Genomic DNA, 17,865 nt, shown 5'->3' with positions numbered 1-17,865 from the left:
TAGTAGCAAAGATTGGAAGAGTGGCCCCAAGAACGGTTTGGCAGGGTTGTTTTTTCTCCTTTTACTCAATTTTGTATATTTAAAAAATACGTGGAGCACAATAAAACAACTGAAATCAACGTTTCCAGGTGGTCACCCCATGGCTTAAGTAGCTGCTTTCTTTTTCATGTTCACTTGTAGTGTTTTTTAATGCATACATATGATTTTCAATTGTAATCATACTTTTCTTATTTTTTAGCTTACCTAATTATGTTTTTTCTGTGTTGCTACTAGAGAACCTTCAAAAATAATGAAGGTAGGGGCAGCTTTGTCCAGTGCACATCCCAGAAGTGGGCTGCTAAACCTCACGGGGCAGGAATTCAAGCCCCGTAGTCTACGTGTGACACACATACATGAGGAAAAATAAGAAAGAGATTTAACTATTTATAAACAAAAACATTCCTCCCTAATATAAAAGAAGCCACACTCTTTTTTATAATAATTAGGAAACAAAATATGAAGAAAAATGGTCTGTAATTTTGCTACCCAAATGTTTTTATGCATTGCATAGAAACATTTTTTACGGTAGAATCATTGTGTGTGTGTGTGTGTGTGTGTGTGTGTGTGTGTATGTATTTCTGACAACTATAGGGATGCTCATGTAGTTTTTTTCCTTTGCTTGTTAATATGAAAAAATACATTTTTATATTTCTTAATTTTAGACTATCCTTGCATTTCTGGACTGAACCCTATTTGATCAGGGTTTGGTTTTGCCTTGTTTTGTTTTTTAATTACTTGCTTGATTTTATTTACTCATGTTTTATTTAAAAGTGTATGGTCATAGCATGGAAATCGATCTGTGGTTTTTCTTTTGTGCTATTTTTGTTCTGTTTAATATGTTGAGCTACCTGTAAACTAATCATTAGAAGGCTTTCTTCATTTGTGCTCTGAAACAGTTCCATGGAAATTATCTGCTTTTTGAAAGTAGATGTTTTGTGAACTACAGACTGGTCTTGCCCCCTTCTTTAAAATGCAATATTAGGGGAAGTGAAGTTTTAACATAGTGATTTTAGTATAAACAAGAACAGAACAGTATGTAATTGCTTTTGTTTGATAGTGGTGTTCTTGGTGTCTTTTTATTACCACAGCTAATACTGAAATATTACACTCACCATCTGAGGGTTTACAGGGACCTTTGTTTTAGTATCGAGCAGATGTGACTGTTTAGTTCTGCAGCCTTGCAGATATACAAAATGTGCCTCCCAGGGCTCTGCTTTATGCTCACTGAAAGCAATAAGTAATGCAGTGAAACTTTGCCTCGCTAGAATCTTTTAATGAATGGGGAGTTCTGGTTTAATTGTGTTAACTTGGAAGTATAAAGATGAAAAATCCTAAACTTTAATTCCCTGTTGAATACAGTTCTAAGATGTAGCAAATAATTCCACTTCTCTTCTCTAGTAAGCTTGATATATTCAGACCTAGATGATGTTTTATTACATAATTCTTGAAGTGTCTGAGGCTTACATTATGAAAATTCTTTTTTGGAACTTTAGATATAAGAAGATGTAAAAGTGGCTTTGTGTGAAATCAAGCTGGATGGTAACTGATACTTATTAAGTATACATTTTCAACTAAATCTCAGATTGCAGTGTGCTTTTTTATTTAGCTCCCAAAAATAAAATACATTGGGTTGAGGGTAGGAGTTTCGAGGAGATTATGTCTTTTAATTGGATGTCTTCATTTCATATCAAGATAGAATATATAGTACCCCTGGCTTTGGACCAACAGAGGAATCACATTTTTTTTTTTTTTTTTTTTTTTACTTGCTGTACCGGCAGTGGTTCTCACAACTTGAGCCTGCTTCAGAATTACCTGGAGGGCTTATTTCAACACAGATCACTGGGTCCCATCCAGGGTTTCTGATTCAGCAGGTCTGAGGTGGGGCCTGAGAATTTGCATTTCTAGCAAGTTCCCAAGTATTAATGACGCTGTTGGGCCTGGGACTAAATTTTGGGAACCACTGCTGTATGCTAACTAAATACTAGAATTCTAGCTCTAGAAGAAAGCTGAATTTGGTTTGGGAGTATAAGAAGTACATAGGTTATGGAGCAAATCCTGAAAGATTCACCCCTCTTGCTGCCAGCATAGTGTTGAATTCAGGTAATCGGCCATACACAGGGACATAAAATAATTCTTGTTTCATGATTGAAGCCCTAGACAAATATCAAATGAGAGATGTTTCATTTGCAAAGCTTAGAGAATAAGGGATTCTGGTCAAATAGGATTTAGTGATTAACCCCATGAGAATAGGAATTATTTATGTGTCATTTTTGTGTCCCTCATCATTTACTATTTAGCCTTACTTACTTGTTAATTTTTTTTAACTGGGACAAAAATTTGATTGCTTATTGAAAGTTTTGTGTGTTTTTAAAGATGTTAGCTATGTTTATTCTTACAATTACTATACTATTACTATATTACTATTTTTTAAAGATAGTAACAAGAGAATAAGAGAAATTTTTTCCCCAAAAAAGAAATTATTGGAATGAGTTGTTATCTTATTGGAATGTTGGAGAATATAGCCTGCTGCACAAAACATCAAGCATGCTGTGGATTTTCAGTTGTTTTCGTTATTTGTCATTATGTTGTTTGATGTAATATTACTAATTTTTGTAATCCCCCTAAGGAAAAATGAAAGTCAAAATCATAGACCTGGAGCGACAGCTGGACAGAGAAGACAGCTATGAAGGAATAGGTAGATACACACACACACACACACACACACACACACACACACACACACATATACACATACATGTATAAATACATATTCATACACACATATATTTTTTAAATTATTTTTTTTCAGCAAAGACAAATGTACCTGTGCTGAATTTAGGCATCACTGAATCTTTGAGTTGAAGAGAAAGAAACTCTGGAAGCCACACCTTTTCACAGAGTTTTGCTTCAGCAGGCTTTTCTCGCTTGTCTACTACCTAATTTCTGTTGTTCCACTGCTAACAGCCTCAGTTTGCAAGTTGACCAGCTGGTCCAGCATTGACTATGGAGGAATAACTGGTATTACAAACAGTGGGTTCGGCAGACTCCCTATTTGGAAACATTTCTGTTTTGTTCCCCTTACTCCCTCAGAAAAGAAGTGGGGTGAGGAAAAGAAAGGTAGACCTAGATCCTATAGACTAGACCAGTGGTTCTGAAGCTGGTCAGAGACACCAGAGACATCAGAGACAACCCACAAGCTTTCTAAAATTCAGTATAAATATGGCTCACCCCTAGACCTTCTCCTGCGATGGAGCCTGAGGGACTACATTTTTAATAATTTCCTGATTTTTTTGTCGCCAGCTGAACTCTATGCCTCTGACCAGAACAGTGTTGGTCTCCAGTAAATTTCCATCTGACTGTGGTGAAATAAGAAAAATTAGGACCACATAGTGTTTGTCATAAAGTTAAATTTATTCAATTTAAAGAATTGTCTTTTGCATTGAATTAAGGCCTTCCTGTGTTCTTTGGTGTTGAAAATATCCTTTTGTAAAATGATGCTAAGGATATTTTTACCATCCTTGGTTTAAAAAAATTGCAATTCTATGTCATCTTCAAAATATTTTTTAAAATTTACTGGCCTATGAGATCCTGAAGACTAAGCACCTCTGATCTAATCATTCTTGGAAATTGTTTTTAAGATACTTTGGAATACAAATCCATAGAGGATCAAAAACTTTTGGCTAGATGAGTTTCAGAATTCAGAATTTTTCAAATTTTAGAGAGATGCTTTCTCTGTGTGTTACGTAATGCCCCCGTGATCTATTGCAGCACCCTTAGTCACACACATTAGTATTTCTGAGCAAAACAGGAGTATTCACACTAAGTGGGATAAATGTAGGCTATGTATAGCTTCACATCAGTTCAAGTCTTAATGTCATCTGAGTTTTGACATGAAGCATATGGAAAATTTTTAGCTTCTAGAACTTTTTGGATTTTGGAATTGTGCATAAGGAATTATATACATGTTTGGGAGTCTGCTTTCTCATCCTAAAAGGGCTGGCAAGCTTCGGATTAAGTGGAGCTTTGTATGTTTATGGTAGAGAACATAATTTATTATACCAGCATTACTTTGTTCATATTTTCCTTCCAAAGACCTAGTCCTTTTGTTAAATAGCATTTTTCTTCAGCCTGGTTTCCCTACTCCCATTAGCAATATTTGAGGAAAATCAGAGTTTAATATCATAAGCATTCTGGAGCTAAAGTGGGAAGTGCAAGAGTATTAAGGAAGTAGCTAAGAGCGTGAACCTTGGGAATAGGAAGACCTGAACTTAAGCCCCGATTCTGGCCCTGACTACATTATCCCTTAGGCAAGGTGTTTAATTTCTGAATGGTGGGGAATTTATCTGAAAAGCAGGGATAATATCAGCACCTATCTCATAGGATTGTTGTGAACATTAAAGAGAGAACATTAGTGAAGTACTTAGAACAGCTGTTATTTTATTCTTGTCTTTTCCCCTTGTATTTGGATGGATTACTTGTTTCCTCCTTGTAACTTGATTGTCCTGTGGTGCCCTTTTATTCCCTTAGACGCCTGGGAAAACTCGTTCAAGTACTTTCCCAATTCACGACTAATTTCTACTCTGCCTTTACAATATAGATGTCAAATTCTGTCTCTTCAGTGGTTTCCACACCAAAAAATCCATCAGCTCCTAAGCTTTTTTTTAATGTTTATTTATTTTTGAGAGAGAGAGGGGGAGAGAGAGAGCCAGGGAGGGGCAGAGAGAGAGGGAAACATGAATCTGAAGCAGGCTTCAAGAACTGTCCTTCTACCGCAAATTAATTTTCAAGGAGTTTCTCTACCCAAAATGGTACCTTTCCTGAAAAGACTTCTAGTGAATACAGTTTTCTCAACCTCATTATGTATGTATTTAGAGTGGTTGTCTCCTTTCTTCCCACTTTGTTGTGGCAGACAATTTTTTTTTCCAAAAATATATCAGATAAAATGAGCATGTGGTCCCTTTTGGTGATATTTGTTGAGAATCCATGGTATGAATTTCTTCCAATTTAGATAATTGCATGATGGCAAGCTTTTATGCCTAGCCTACAGCTCTTGAGAAGACTATTATAACCACCTGCTGTTATTAAATGCTAAAATAGTAAACAAGAGCATATAAAAATATTTCCTAGAATAGAAGTAGGGATTTTTTTCCCCCTCAAGAGTAATTTAACCTGTCAAAAACAGATTCTTGAGTTATGTTGTCACTGGCTGTGGGGAATATCTGTTAATACTCAATGAAGAATGCTCAACCACAGATCATAGCCCCTAAGCACATGGGTCTCCTTCCTAGGAAATGAGATTTAGAATACAGCATTCTGAAAATGACAGTCAAATTATTTATTGAGGACCTGATGGGCACACAGAGGCATGCTAGAAGCTGTAAAGACTTGATTCTTGCCCTCAAAAATGTCTAAGGGTATAAATAGACTGTTCCCCAAACAAATGAATAATGCTTACGTGAGTATATGTATAATCATATGTAAAATGGGGGTGGAAATAGGGGAGACTTTAGGCAGAGATTATATTCAGGTTTCTACAGTGGCATTTCTGATACTATGCACAGATTGTATTCAGGTTTCCATACTGGTATTTTGATATTACTCTGCATTTAAAAGACAAGTTAAAGCATCATCAGATTAGTCTAAGACATTTAGAGGCCTTTATAATAGCGTATATCTATCCGGAGCTGGCTGGATATGGAGAATTCAGGGTCCCTATAATGACCACCATTTGATGTTATCCTGGGAGGACAGTTGATGGCCTTTACCTGGGGAAGTGGAACTTGAAGGCAGACCTCTGGGGTTCAGAGAACTTACCACTGACTGTAGGCAAGTCTGTTGATTCTACCTTAGAAGTGACTTTAAATGCTTTATGGAGTGCATTTTATGTCTGTTCTAGACATTTCCAATTGGATAATATCACAGGCATCCTTGAGGTATTGTTTCAAAAAATTTGTGGGTTGTTAACAGGTGTTAGATTAAAATTGTAATAAATTAATAATAAAGGCAATTATTTAATCAAGGAAATGTTTGGTAGTAAAGTTAAATAGGATTCCTCAGAGCAATGAATTTACTTGGCTGTATTTTTGGTTTGTTTGTTTGTTTGTTTGTTTTTTGCAAACAGCATTCACCAGTTTGGGAACTGCTGATGTAGGAATTAGGGTAATTAGGATTTGGATTACTCCACATAGAATTTGCCACTTTATTGGAGGAATTGTCCTTAGTCTTTAGTCCTTCTATACTCGGAATCACCTATGAGAGTTGACAAACAAAAATACAAATGTCGGGCGTTGGTTTGAGCCTAACAGATTATAATATCTAAAAGGTATGATGTGGAAAAGCTTCCCAGTGATTCTAATGTACTCTAGAGATTGTGAACTACTGATTAAGAATATGCCTTCTGGACACTTGCTAACTGCATTCTTAATCCTATTTGAGTATGCTAATAAGCTTTTGAAAGCAGCTCATCAGCTTCTAATTGCAGGTAAGTTCACTTCTCTGTGTGCTTAACAAGCACATTGACATTCTATTTGCAAGCCCTTTTCTTGCATCAAAGGAAAAATAACTAATGGAGCATTTGTGTATTGAAGTCAATATAGGAAAGCTTAGCAAGGTGATTACTTATTTATTTTTTGTTAAAGTCCATGTAGCTTCTCCAAGAACAAATGAAATGGAAATAGAGGGGACAAGATCATTCTAGAGGTTGACTTGGAACCTGGTTTTTAATCTCCATGTACATATTCTACATGTTTTTCCCACCTCATTCCCCCAAAAAGCTGAACTATTCATCCTGCCTTCTTTCCACCCTGATCTTCTACCAAATGATGGAGAAAACCTGATGGGTTTATTTACTTATTAAAAGAAGGGGCTCTTCGGTGATTCAGTCAGTTAAGTGTTCGACTTCGGTCGGCTCAGGTCATGATCTCGCAGTTTGTGAGTTGGAGCTCCACATCTGGCTGTCTGCTGTCAGCACAGAGACTGACTTGGATCCTCTGTCCCCCTTTTTCTCTGCCCTTCACCCACTCATGCACTCTCTCTCTCTGAAATAAACAAACATTTAAAAAGAAGACTGTAGAACAAGGCAACAAATTATTTTAGCGTAAAGTATAACATGGTATACAAAAATATGTTCTACATGAATTTAAAATGCTTTATGAAATATTTCTCTTATTGCTTATGTAGATTTAAGATAAAACACACGCACAACACACACACACCACCTGCAAAAAATTTAGAAGGCGTTTGGTAGTTTATCCAGCAGCTGTCCAGGTAGGGAGACTTGTATTTAGGGGCATTTAGGGGAGCAAATTTTCCCACCCCAAGATATGCCTCTATGGAATATTGATTGTTTCAAACTGTTTTATTTTTTAAGAAACTGCAGACCCAGAAGAAGCTCTAAAAACTAAGTAGAGACATTACTTGTATAAGGGAAATCTCCATTTGTAAGAATGTCTCCCTCAGTACCAGGAGAAAGGGAACGACTGAAGGCATGGGCTTAAATCTTAAGGCAGACTTCAATCTGTGTAACAACCTTACCTGTGTTTACTGAGCTTTTCTTTTAACCTTCCATAACTGACTTTCCACTCTCAATATTTCTTTTGTCTTTAGCTGGAGGGTGGTATTTAAGGTGATGGCTTTAGCCATTTCAGTGAGTTACTGAATTTTCCTGGGTCTTTCCCATGTCTACAAGAGGTATACGTGTTAAACTTTCAATTTTCTCCTACAAATCTGTCTCGTGTCAATTTGATTCTTAGACCAGCTATAAGAATCTTGAAAAGTAGAAAAAACTTTTTTCCTCCGCAACAAGTACATAAGCATCCCTGCCACCAAGGGAAGTAAAATATCCTGCCATGTAGTAAGGATGTTTCATATGGCTTTGTGATGGATAAAATCTCTCTCCTGTTGCTCTTTTTTCCTCGGTTCTGACTATATGTTCATCATGCAGCTATCTGTTACTAATTAAGAATCCCTGGCATTTAGATTTTGAATTAGGGAATGTATTAGCTATTCAAAGTATCCCTTCCTGCCTTCCCATGGCCTACACTATCAGTCATTTCTTCTTCCTCCTCTTTTGTAGCCTCTTCTTCATTAGACCATTTCTATGAACATTTAAACAAGCTCTAGACTCTCCAGTCATTAAAAAGTTTCCAGGGACCTCTCACGTCTCTAGTTTCTGTCCATTCCTGTCCCTTTCCTTGGCAGCTAGACTCCTTGAAGGAGTTATCTTATACTTCTTGTCATGTGCAACTCACATCCCCTCCATTTGACTTTCCTCCTCATTTCTGTTCATGGAAACTGCTGTCAGGTCATCAGAGACCTCCATGGTCCTGAGTTCTGTGGATACTCCTCAGCCTTTCTCTTGACCTTTTAGCAGACTTCAACACACTCACCTTACTGGATTTATTAGTTTTCTATGACAGCTATAACAGATTACCACAAACAGGTAGCTTAAACCAACATAAATTTATTCTCTTGCAGTCCTGAAGGCCAGAAGTAAAAACTCAAGATGTCATCCAAACTGCACTCCCTCTGGAGGCTTTAGGAGAGAGGGAGTCTGTTCTTTGCCTCTTCAGCTTCTAGTGGCTACTGACATTCCTTGACTTGTGGCACATCACTCTAGTCTCTGCCTCTGTGGTCACATTGCCTCCTTCTCTTCTCTTCTTTTCCTTATAAGGACACTCATCATTGGATTTAGGGCCTACTGGTATCATCCAAGATGATCTACTTATCTCAGTGTTCTTAATTTAGTCACATCTGCAAAGACCCTTATTCCAAATAAAGTAACTTCCTGGGTTCTAGGGATTAGGATGTGGACATATTTTGGGGGAGGGGGCTACCATTCAACTCACTATACAGAGTTCTATCTTCCCTTGATTGGTGTGATGCCGTACTTTTCTGCTTTCCTTCTAAACTCTATGGCTTCTTCTCAGTCTCTTTTTCTGTATTTTCCTCCTCCTCTACCCGACTTTTAAAAATGTTCACATGCATCAGGTTGGGTCTTGGATTCTCTTCTAATCTCACTTTGCCCTCTCTTTCTAGGTAATATCTTCTAGTCCTGTGACTTCTATTACAATTTATATAAACGACCACTCCATATTTCTTTATTTAGTCAGACCTTTCCTATTCTTGATGCATATAGACAACCTACTTAACATAGTCATTTGACTGTTTCAGAGGCATTACAAACTTAATGTGTTCAAAATAGAACTCCTCACCCCATTTACCCCCACTCCTCATCACCACCCAAGAAAAGTTTGCGCTTCCCACAGAATTACTTAGTTCAGTGAATAACATTACCATCCACCCAGTTGCTTGCGCCAAAGTTATCCTTGATATTAACTTCACTCTATTTCCCCACGTCCATCACCAAAACAACCTAAAATAGTTTCAGAATCTGCCTACTTTCTTCTTACTGCCATTATCTTAGTCTTAAGCAGCCACCGTTTTTCCATCTGGATTAGTGCATTAGCTTCCTCACTGGTCTCCTATTATCCACTCTCAGTCTCTCCAATCCATTTTCCATATGGCAGCCTGGCTGATTTCAAAATATAAATTGAATCCTATTGTGATGCTGCCGGGAACCCTTTTTGAAGGCTTTCATTGCTTTTAGGATAAAATTTTAAATCTTCCGTGTAGCTTTTAATGTCCTGCATGATCTGACCCCATCTGCTACTTCATCTGTCTTCCTTGCCATTTTCCCACTGGTTCTCCTTTGACCCGCCAACCGTATGCATCCCTACTGTAGTTCCTGAGAGTTCCTTCCTGCCTCTGAATCTTTGCACATGTGTTTTCCTCTTTGGAAAGGAAGGAATTTTCCTTGGTCCAAGGTTCTTTTAGCTGGATTAAGAAATAAATTCATATGAGACAGATTAATAGGAGAAATCAAATGTAGTTTCATGTGTATGGGAATCCACACAGACATGAAATTCCAAAGACAGGTGACTTGAAGCTTACATGACATTCTGAGTTAAGGAATTAGGATGGAGTCTGAGGATGTGAAGGGGAGGAAGACCTTTAGCAGGAAGGAGGAATTATTTGGAAAACAAAGGTTACCTTGTTACACAGATAAATTTCTTAGGTAAAGAGGAATCTTTGTTAGGAACTCTCTTCCTGGTACAGGCTCTCCTTTCCAATGTAAATTTAGGCACTTGAGGGGGAGTTAAAGAGCTTTTCCTGAATCTGGTGGGTTTTAGGTGCTTTAATCTCAAAATAATATTTATGCCAAAGTGGCCTATCTTGGGGCTCTTACCTTTGGCCTATACCCTCTACTCCCTATTGCTAGCTAACTTATATTTTTCAGGTATCAAAGAAAGTGTTTCTTGCTCAGGGAAACTTTTCATAACCACCACCCACTCCTGGATTTGATTAGGTCCCCCTGTTGTTTTCTGATATTCCCCTTTACCTCACCTTTTGTAACATGGATCATAATTATTCTTAATTATTTGCTTGCCTCTCTCCTGTCATAATGTGAATATCACCAGGGTGAAAACCATATACCCTCTCAAAGCACCAGTAAAGTACAGTGTCTAAGGTAAATAGGCACTCAAAAACTAATGAGTGAGTGCATCTAATGACCTGAGTTGCTAAGACATTAACTGAGAGTGGACCAAAGCTGAATCTAGTGTCACATATTTGAAATAAAATAAGAATTTAAACTAATATCCACAACATTTAATTTAAAAATGGTATTAACCAGACTGAAGGAAGTTCACAAAACTCTAGGAAACAGAATAGTAGAGACTAGTTTTTATAACAACTGCTCAATAGAATTTTTCTAGATAATTCAGTCGAAAGTCCCAAGTATTTTTCACTGTCAAGCTATTATCATGGGCACAATGCAGGTTTATAGCTTCTGAAAAATCTCAAGTTCAAAAAATAGCTAGTATTTGGTATGAGCACATTGGATCTGAAAGTTGTGAGTGTTCAAAGTGTTGAACTGATGAAGCACGTGTTGTAGAAATGTCCTACGTACATTGAAAATCCTGAAGTTCTTTATGGCTGGGAACTAAGGTCCCTATTTCAAGCCAAATATTTTAGACATGAACCCTTGACCATGGCAAAGTGCTAAATTGAATGCTTAGCAGACCTTAGCACCCCTATTTTGACTGTGTGGTGCTATGTGCTTTCCCATCTTCAGCCCAAATGACAACTCTTATTTTCTATTTTCAGCATGTTTGTCATGTGTTTAAGAGGGAAACTGAGGTGGAGGGGGAATAAATGTCAAATAGTTCTCAGATTTCATAGTGCAGTATAGATCCAGGCCAGACATAAACTCTTTTTTCTGCTATTGAGGTCTAAATCTTGAAGAATTTCTCAAGCAGTGACCTACTTCAAACTGCACATTTGTCTGCTGATTAAATAAGAGGAATAATGTGGCAACTGATGATTTGTGTGGTGGAGCTAGTTGTCATTGTTTATCAAATACCTACATTATCTATCGCCACATGATAACTTACCACAAATCTTAGCAGGTTAAAACAACAAACATTTATTATTTCACAGTTTCTGTGGGTCAAGAATCTGGGGGCAACTTAGTTAGGTGGGCCTCTAACTCAGAGTGTCTCATGAAGTTACAGTCAAGTAGTCAGCTAGGATGGCTGTCTCATCTGAAGGCTTAACTGGGGGAAGATGAACTAAGCTTACTCACATGGTGTTGACAGGATTCAATTCCTTTGTCACATAGGCCTCTCCATAACATAGCTGACAACATGGCAGCCATTCTGATTTGTGATCCTACTTTTATAGCCAGGCATTTCCCCCGATTCTGGAAGTTTTGGAGGTATTTTCTTTGTCCCCTCTACACTAGGATGTCACATGATGTGCCTTGATGTGGGTGAGGATCAAGTGAAATAATGGATATAAAAGGTCAAAATAGGATGGTTGGAAAAACACTGCACTTAGAGGGCAAGCATAGTGGATGGTGAGCTAGAGAGGAGCTGGGGACAGAAAGAGAATGTTCCATGAAACTCTGGAAGCAGGAAAATCAGGGAAGTTATGGGCAATGGTCCTGTCTTACCTGGTGTCTTCCCCAAGTTGGAAGGTATCCCCCAAATGCCTTACCTAGGAGTTACCAGTGTCCAGCAAAAGCTCCCCATTCCCCCCTCACTACTAAAGTCTAGGGGCACATTAGGCACTAAGGCACTAGGGCCCACAAACCAGTGTTCTTGAGCTAAGCTGGCAAATCAGCTTGCTTAACCTTTGAATCTGGTACTTTCTTTGGTCTTAAATATAGCACTATCTAGATTTTTTTTTTTAGAGTGAAGTTGGACAGATTATGCACCTGAAGTCAGAGTATAGATATGAAAGTACTTAATAAATTGTTAAACATTATACAAATTAAGTTGTTGCATTGCTTCTACTTAGAGAAACCTAAACTCTCCAATTGTGTGGAAAACACAGATAGAATGGTATAAAATGCAAATAAACACTCTATATAGCCCACTGAGAACCATTTTCCTAATATTAACAGTCCCATATCTCAATGTTTTCAACTTCTCTAAAGTATTTGCATTAAATTGGGTGACATTCCCCATGTTGGGATTATGGTATGTTTCCATTCCCTTTCTCATGAGAGAGAGCATCCTGCAGTTTGCTCTCTGTATTCCACCGTGCTCTTGAGTCAGACAGGTTATTCTATTGTTTCTCTGCCTTCTCTTTTTCCTTATGGTCATGTGCACTTAGGATTTATTTTTTTAGGGAAAGGCAGATTTTTAGAAAATTGAATACTGGTTCTGTCTGAGTGATTTCCGTACTGATGGGGAGAAATCGCTGTGCTGCTTATAACCCACTGCGAAATGAGCCTTTGAAAATATAATACTGTTTAACCTGCTACCGAGCAAGGGTCAGGTTCTTTAAGAGTCTCTGTGCTTAGGAATACCCTACTTACTTATGCAGTTGCCCAGGCATTTAGAGCAGACTTGCCTTTATCATTGTTATGCTGCAAATGGTGGTGGTCAAAATAAAGAATTGGTTTCCTTCCTTCATTATAGAATTATTATTATAGAGCAGTGTTTGGAATAATCGTTGATCTCTTTTGTTTTTATTTAAAATATGTTAAACCAATGTATTTCATACGAGGCACCCTATTTATTTAAAATTTTTTTTTAATGTTTATTTATTTTTGAGACAGAGACAGAGCATGAACGGGGGAGGGCCAGAGAGAGAGGGAGACACAGAATCTGAAGCAGGCTCCAGGCTCTGAGCTGCCAGCACAGAGCCTGACGCGGGGTTCGAATTCACGGACCGTGAGATCATGACCTGAGCCAAAGTCGGACGTTTAACCCACTGAGCCACCCAGGCGCCCCGAGGCACCCTATTTAAACCAACAGTGGGGCGCTTGGGTGGCTTAGTCGGCTAAGCGTCTGACTTCAGCTCAGTTCAAGATCTCATGGTTCGTGGGTTTAAGCCAGGCATCAGGCTCTGTGCAGACAGCTCAGAGCCTAGAGCCTGCTTCCAATCCTGTGTCTCCCTCGCTCTGGGCCCCTCCACCACTGTGCTCTCTCTCTCTCTGTCTCTCAAATAAACAAACAAAAAAAATTTTTTTTTAAACCAACAGTGAAATAAATGGGTTCTGTCATAAATGAAATTCTTTTTGAGATATCAGTGAGTTGGTTTTTCATCTCTTCTTTACTCTTCACAATTCTACCTTGTCTTTTAAAAAGATTAGATTTTCTAATGTTCATAACAGGTTAGAAAGTTGCAAGAACTTTAAAGGGGAGTGAGCAATAATTTTTTAGTGCACCCAGACATAGAGAAAGACTTTTTTCATGAATCTTGCCAAGATGGAAATGAATGAAGAAAGAAGTTGTTAAATAAAACTCAAAGATGCCCCAAGGAGGATGGAGGTGGGGATGGAGTGGAGATTGAGATTGTGAGCCTCCTCTTGCTTATTGCAAAGTGAAACTCTAATTAGAGGAAAATTATGCATATGAAACAATACCGTTAAGTAGTATTAACACTCGTTAGGTGCAGGAGCTTAGAGGAAAGAAGCAGGGAGTAAAGACTGCAGTGCTTTTGGAAGAATGGTTAAGATTTAAATAAAGAACAGGAAAAAGACACATTCCAGATGAGAGCAAACACATCAGTGTGGATTTGGAAGCCAAGTAAAAGCAACTAAAAAAGATATGTATGTACTTTAAAAAGCCATAGACAGGCAGACATACAAGATGTAGACAAAAATTAAGGCCAGCAAAAACTGCCACCAAAAAAATTAAGCAAGTAAAACTAATATAGTATTTTTAATTTATAAATTCTTTTATGAAAAATAAAAATCTTGACAAATGTAATACAAGTTCTTACAACAAATAAAAGGTATATATCCTGATAGAAAAATGGTCAAAATACTTTAGCAGAAAAATGACAAAACAAGAAATAAAAATGGCCAGTAAGTATATCTCAAAATATTCGACCTCAGCAAAAATCAAAGAATGTAAACATAAACAATAAATGGCAAGTTTTCTCTTATGAGACTGACAGCGGTTTGAAAAATAATAATACCTGGGGCATTGGGGTGGCTCAGTAGGTTAAGCATCCAACTCTTGATTTCAGCTAGGGTTATGATCTCATGTTTCATGAGATTGAGTCTCACATCAGGCTCCACGCTAACAGCTCAAAGCCTGCTTAGGATTCTCTGTCACCTCTCTCCTGCCCCCCACCCATGCTCTGTCTCTCACAAAATAAGTAAATAAACATTTAAAAAATAATAACAATACACACGAATGCAGAGGAGTAGGTACTTACTACTGGTGGGAATTTAAATTCTTATGGCAGTGTGGCAATGAATTGAGGGCCTTAGAAAAAACGTAGTTTCCATTGGTGCCTGGGGGGCTCAGTCTGTTAAGCATCCAACTTCAGTTTAGGTCATGATCTCGCAGTTCAGGGGTTTGAGCCCCACATTGGGCTCTGTGCTGACAGCTCAGAGCCTGGAGCCTGCTTCAGATTCTGTGTCTCCCTGTCTCTCTGCCCCTCCCCTGCTCATGCTCTATCTCTCTCTCTCAAAAATAAATAAGCATTTTTTAAAAGCCACATAGTTTCCAATATAGCAGTTCAGTTTCTAGGAGTTATCCTAAGGAAGTCATTGAAAAAGATGAACACAAGATGTTCATCTAACCTTTATAATATGGAAACATTGTAAATATCCCAAAAGACAGTATGGTGATATTAACACAAAAATGAGAAAATGCAAATGATAGAGCATCATGCTGTTACTCTAAGAATGGATGCTTGGGGAAAGTGTGTGCGTATATGTGCCTGCATACACTTAGGGGACATCAGAGAGGTTATATGCACTACATCGTTAATAGTCTTTAACTCTGGATAATTGGACAACTGGTAACCTTAATTATCTCTTTTTTGTTTATCAAGACAGCGAATATGTGTTACCTTTTGAAATATGATTTATAGGGGCGCCTGGGTGGCTCAGTTGGTTGGGCGTCCAACTTCGGCTCAGGTCATGATCTCACGGTCCATGAGTTCGAGCCCCGCGTCGGGCTCTGTGCTGACAGCTCAGAGCCTGGAGCCTGTTTCAAATCCTGTGTCTCCCTCTCTGACCTTCCCCCGTTCATGCTCTGTCTCTCTCTGTCTCAAAAATGAATAAACGTTAAAAAAAAAATTTTTTTTAAAGAAATATGATTTATAGAAAAACAGCTTGAGAATCAGAATAAGGGGCAGTTGCTTACAATGTTCATTAAGAATGCATTTTTTTGAGGCACCTGGGTGGTTCAGTTGATAGAGCATGCAACTCTTGATCATGAGTTCAAGCCCCATGTTGGGCATGTGGTCTGCTTAAAATAAAATAAAATAATCAAAAAAATGCATTTTCTCTACCTACTTAAACATTAACGAAACTGTGTGACCTTAATTAGGTTCTAGAACCTGCAAAAAAGTTGGCTTGAAAAGATTCCCCCTCCCTCACTTGCCTAGAAAGGCTAACTAAGCCTAGACATTTTTTCTTTGAACTCTTTTTTTAAAATGTTCACTTATTTATTTTGAGAGAGAGAGAGGGAGAGAGAGAGAGAAGAGGGGGCAGAGGGGGAGAAAGAGAATCCCAAGCAGGCTCCACACTCAGCGCAGAGCCTGACGTGGGGCTCAGTCTCATGACTGTGAGATCATGACCTGAGCCAAAATCAAGAGTTGGACGCTTAACTGACTGAGCCACCCAGTTGCACCTCTTTTAACTCTTTAAGAATTCTACATCTGTATAGTTGATAATTGCAGAATATGGTTAATTTTATAACAGTTACAGGCTAATGGTTTCTGTTCATCTATAGTTAGTTACTTTGACTTAGAACTTCAGAAGCTTCTGGAAGAATCTGGATGTTGTAGATTATCATTTCCTTGATCCTTGTATCATTTTGTCCTTCTTTTTTGCTCCTGTTTAGATTCTATCATAATGAATGGATCCAGTGTAGCCAATACATCACCTAATGTAAAATCCAAAGAGGACCAAGGATTAAATGGGCACGATGAGAAGGAAAACCCATTTGCAGAGTACATGTGGATGGAGAATGAAGAAGATTTCAACAGACAGGTAAAGAAAGAAGTGGAACGGCTTTAATATCTTGCCATCCATCTGTAACGAAAGAAATGGATTTGTTGGCTTTAGAATAATTTAAAAATGCATGGAGGCCTGGTCTGGGTTGACCAAGGAGCCTCTTCAGCTGGTAAGACACCAGAGTAACAGTACTTTGGAGGAAGATCCTGATTCTTTTCTCTCACTTTGATTACAAGAGGCTCTCGTGCCATGGTGGTCTGGTATAGACTTCTGCGAAACAACAGCTGTGTGCAGACAGGCCAGCCTGGCATGCCCCCCTGTCCCCATGGGAATTCAGGGACTGGCAGAATGTGTGTCTGAGATGGAGAAGTGTGCTAGGTAGGAAAAGGCTAGACTGTTTGAACAAAGGTTCAGCAGTAACCTGTTGTCTTGTATCTCTGTGATGTTGATAGCCCAAGGTAGGCATTCCAGGTAGACAGTGATTCTGTGACCACATGGTTCTTCCGTGGTGTTTCTCTGCCATAGCAGGGCATTTATCAGCTGAGTAACTGAAGGATAACCGAAAGTCTAGCCACTGGGAAATGGGGAGAGCTAAAGGCCGAGGAAGAGATCTCCTTTTAACCAAGTGATGCCAAAGTGTTCACACCCCTTCTGGAGGCTGTTACATGATGAATAGTAATGTGGCCATCGCCAGCATGGGAGACGGGACGTGATTTTAACTGAAAAGCCTGGTGCTCTGGAAAGAAGGAAACAAGTTTATCTGGGCAACCAACAGTTTCCACCCCAGTCAGCTCACTGTGTCATGATTTGTGTGAACAGCACATAGACCATGCTACCCGTCACATCCCTGTGCCCAGGTAACTGTTTTTGTGGCTGCGCCAGTGAGTAAGGGTAGATTTAATAGGGAGGAGCACACTGTGATGCTCCTGTGTAGAGGCAGGGCAGATCTTGAGCAGTCATGTTAAATCTTATGGCTTGGAAATATGTTGTGCTTGTTGTTACTTTAAGTACTTCAGACTATCTAATTTACTTGAGATCAAAGTGTGGCTAATTGTCATGCCACTATTTTTACATCTTGTGCTCCTGGTGACTTTTGAATTCATGAATAACTGTATGAGCTAGTCTGGGTGATTGTTTTTGCTCGACTTTCCCTCTGGTGGTGGTGCTAGTGAACTGTGAATCTGTCACCACGTAGGGTAGCCCACGGGAAAGGGATAGCCAAATGTGAAGCCCAGGACCTGTTAAAATCACACTTAATCTGCAGAGTGAACCATACTCTTTACTATGAGTTAACAATGCCTGCAAAGAAGGTGTAAAATATCCTAGATGTATATTGC

General features: G+C 38.6%; 1 protein-coding gene across 7 annotated transcripts in view; it reads left to right on the top strand.

Annotated features, from left to right (window-relative positions):
• The window catches only part of PAIP2B (poly(A) binding protein interacting protein 2B), a 64,881-nt gene that overhangs the window by 40,285 nt on the left and 6,731 nt on the right, over positions 1-17,865 (top strand). For all 7 annotated transcript variants that reach the window (XR_006200771.1, XR_006200770.1, XM_042932637.1 and 4 more), the window contains one exon: positions 16,416-16,564. Coding sequence is in view for 5 of the 7 variants with exons in the window: in XM_042932637.1 (XP_042788571.1) it covers positions 16,427-16,564 (138 nt within the window). In the remaining 2 variants the exon portion in view is untranslated. The remainder of the gene's footprint in view (positions 1-16,415; positions 16,565-17,865) is intronic.

Source organism: Panthera leo, chromosome A3, assembly GCF_018350215.1.
Source record: "Panthera leo isolate Ple1 chromosome A3, P.leo_Ple1_pat1.1, whole genome shotgun sequence".
Classification (NCBI taxonomy): domain Eukaryota; kingdom Metazoa; phylum Chordata; class Mammalia; order Carnivora; family Felidae; genus Panthera; species Panthera leo.
This window is presented reverse-complemented; position numbering and strand designations above follow the sequence as displayed.